Source organism: Lucilia cuprina, chromosome 2 (genome assembly GCF_022045245.1).
Source record: "Lucilia cuprina isolate Lc7/37 chromosome 2, ASM2204524v1, whole genome shotgun sequence".
In the NCBI taxonomy this organism is placed as follows: Eukaryota; Metazoa; Arthropoda; class Insecta; order Diptera; family Calliphoridae; genus Lucilia; species Lucilia cuprina.
This window is the reverse complement of record NC_060950.1, coordinates 14,223,407-14,226,501: the sequence shown is the minus strand read 5'-3', so window position 1 is coordinate 14,226,501 and position 3,095 is coordinate 14,223,407. Positions and strand designations below refer to the sequence as shown.

General features: G+C 27.2%; 2 protein-coding genes across 2 annotated transcripts in view; one reads left to right on the top strand and one right to left on the bottom strand.

Annotated features, from left to right (window-relative positions):
• Positions 1-3,095, top strand: part of LOC111685234 (vascular endothelial growth factor receptor kdr-like) — an 18,167-nt gene that overhangs the window by 2,786 nt on the left and 12,286 nt on the right. The gene's annotated exons all lie outside the window — the stretch shown is intronic.
• Positions 146-2,977, bottom strand: LOC124418780 (WD repeat-containing protein 48 homolog). The gene is made up of 3 exons (XM_046946194.1): positions 2,421-2,977; positions 1,310-1,985; positions 146-322 (listed from the first exon to the last, which is right to left on the bottom strand). Exons 1-3 carry the CDS (start codon positions 2,539-2,541, stop codon positions 301-303), a joined length of 819 nt encoding a protein of 272 aa, XP_046802150.1. The 5' UTR covers positions 2,542-2,977; the 3' UTR covers positions 146-300.

The window sequence follows — 3,095 nt, the reverse complement described above, 5'->3', positions numbered from 1 at the left end:
TCTAGTTCTGTTCTAGTTCTGTTCTAGTTCTGTTCTAGTTCTGTTCTAGTTCTGTTCTAGTTCTGTTCTAGTTCTGTTCTAGTTCTGTTCTAGTTCTGTTCTAATCTATTGACTGTGCCGGAATCACATAGACTATTATTTTCAATCTTTAAACCAAAATTTACCTCATCGCGCTGTACACCATCCGGTAAAACCCATTCCACTTTATACTTAACATCATGGGCAATTTTAACATCACAAGTCAATTCAAAAGTTCCACCCTCGGGAGCATGATGTTTGGCATTTGATGTTATATTCGGTTTATCCACATGAGTGGTATAAGCTATTGGTAGCGCGTTTGATGGGAAAATAGGAAAAATTGATTGATATTAATTATAAATTTCACCTAAAAGCTTTTAAATTAAAAAACTACATGGGAGTCGTTTTTTTCATGCATGATATTTAATAAATCAAATTATGAATTTCAAAAATAGGATATTCAAATAGTTTTTTTAAGAAAAAAAAAAAATTTCAAAAAAAAATAATTTTTTAAAATTCATAATTTTCTTTAATAGAAAATAAAATAAAACATAAAACAAATAAATTAAAATAAAAATAAAAACTAATATACAAAAAAATTTAACAAATTAAATAAGTTTTAATATAAAACAAACTTATATTGAAAGCTTTTACTATATAAAGACTAATTTATGAAAACTAATCCTTATGCTTTTAAGTTTTACTTTAAAAAAGCTTTTAGTTAGTTAACTAAAGTTTTGATTTACTATGCTTTTATTTTTGTATAGATTTTTAACACTAAAAGTTTTTTTTGTAGAATTTTTCAAGCAAAGCTTTTCTATCTTATTGTATAAGCTTTAATTAAAGCTTTTAAGCTGTTTTTTTAACAGTTAAAGCTTTTGTTGAAAATTTTGTAATAAAAGCTTTATTATGAAATTGTTTAAAGTTCTTTTTTAAGAATTATGTAAAAAGTTTTTTTTTTTAAATAAATTTCTATCTAAATAATAAAAGCTTTCAACTTTAAGCAAAGCATGCATTTAACTTAAAACTAAATATTAGTTTTCAAAACTACTTTAGACAAAAATTACAAAAAAAATATTTAATTATATTAAAAAAATTAACAAAAAAAAGCACAAAACACAAATAAAAAGTTTTTATAAAAATAAAACATTTAACATGCTGGAAAAGTGAAACAAAAATCAAGTGAAAAACAGAAAATAGAACCAGAAAACACCAAATAAATATAAAAACAATAAAGAACTCAAAGACAATAACAAAGCAGAACAGACACAGTTACACAAAACAAACTTACTAGTCGAACGATAATGACGGACGTCTGGTGGTAACTTGACGTATTTCTCTAACATGTTGTGATGATTTCGATTCAAAACTTTCATAATTAAAGTCATTATCTAATGGGTCCGAGTCCCTGTAAGTCTTTAAGATAGAAGGTCGTGTAGTTGAATCTATATAACGTTTTTGTCTATAACTTTCGGTAACCAAGTCCTCAATAACATTATCACCATAACTAATGTCTGTAGAGTCATCGCTATCATCATTATCATCATCATCATCATCATCAACACCCCAATCATTATCATCATGCTCAATACTATTATCATAAGTTTGATTAGCATTATCACTAGTATTATACCCATCACCAATAATGCGCAGATGTATTTGTATGACGATCACATTGCTAACGTTAACGTTATGATTTCGATTTTCGAAATTCGTATATTTTCGATTTTCAACACCTGAAGACGTGGGGACGACTTCATTGACAAGATGAGTAAAATTTTTTTTAGTTAAATTGACAGAAATGCTGTTAGTGACATTCATTTGATTGTTAGTTACTGAACTTTTTTTCGTAGTTAATTTACTAGGGCTAGTAAGAGGAGTAGTTGTTTCGGTTGGTTCTACACTAAATGAGTTTAGCTCCTTAACATCAGTTGCAGGTTTATCCAATTGATTTTTATTGTATGAAGCTAATTTTAAAAATGATTAATATTGTTAATTATCTCACACCGATTTTTTTCTAAAAATATGTTTAAATTTTATATTCAAAATTAAAGAAAAAGTAAAAAACACACACCAAAGAGAGAGAAAGAGAGAATGACAAAAGAAATCAAAAGAAAAGTTATAATGTAATAAATTTATGTTTTAAACCAAATAACCTTCACCATTATTAATTTTAATTAAACATATTTTCTCCTCATTTTCACCATATTAATTAATAATTTACATCGTTTTTTAACTACTTAACACTCTTTTCTAACAGTGTGTGCAATACTTTTTTGTTTATCTTAATCCATTAATCAACCATTGTATATTTTTTTTTACACATTTAACTCAAAAGACCATTAGAGAACTTAAAAAAAAGAGACGGAAAACAAGCACAAAAACAGGGGTGCAAAACTCACGATCTTTGACTTTGTTACCCAAAATAATATCAATTTCCGTTTGCTCCTCCTCGTTGGACGGTGCTGGTATCTTCGGTCGACAGATATAGGTGCCAGTATCTTTAAAATCTCGTACTTCCATGACAAATCCCAAACGTGGATTATAACGTATACCGCTATTACTGTTATAGGTCTAAATAATTTAATAGAATTTCGTAAATATTTAGAAAAAACATGATTTCATTTGAACTTAAAAGTTGTCGGGTTTTTTGTTTTAGCAAGCAAAGTTTGTAGAGAAAGCTTAGTGTTGGCGTGTGAGCGAGAGAAAAGAACTTAAATATAAATGCAAAAGAGCTTTTTTAAATTGTATGTTTTTGTGTGTGAGAGTGTATTTGTGTGGAAAGTAAACGTTGTCCAATAAACTTTAAAAATCCAATTTTTATAACCACAGGTACATCGTCTTTAATACGGACTTGAATTATTCTTTAAAATCTAATCAAACCAAAAAATTTTTAAATTTTTTAAAATTTTCGAGGAAAAAACTCGCAAATAATTCTGCAAACATAAATTTTTCATTGAAAATATTTTTAGTTCTGTTCTAGTTCTGTTCTAGTTCTGTTCTAGTTCTGTTCTAGTTATGTTCTAGTTCTGCTCTAGTTCTGTTCTAGTTCTGTTCTAGTTCTGTTCTAGTTCTGT

Excerpts from the sequence above, each read along its gene's own strand:
- LOC124418780 (XM_046946194.1), bottom strand. The coding sequence starts at position 2,541 with ATGGAAGTACGAGATTTTAAAGATACTGGCACCTATATCTGTCGACCG. Across the intron at positions 1,986-2,420 it reads GGGTAACAAAGTCAAAGATC|CTTCATACAATAAAAATCAA; the intron begins GTGAGTTTTGCA and ends TTTTAAAATTAG. Across the intron at positions 323-1,309 it reads CCGTCATTATCGTTCGACTA|CTTATACCACTCATGTGGAT; the intron begins GTAAGTTTGTTT and ends CGCTACCAATAG.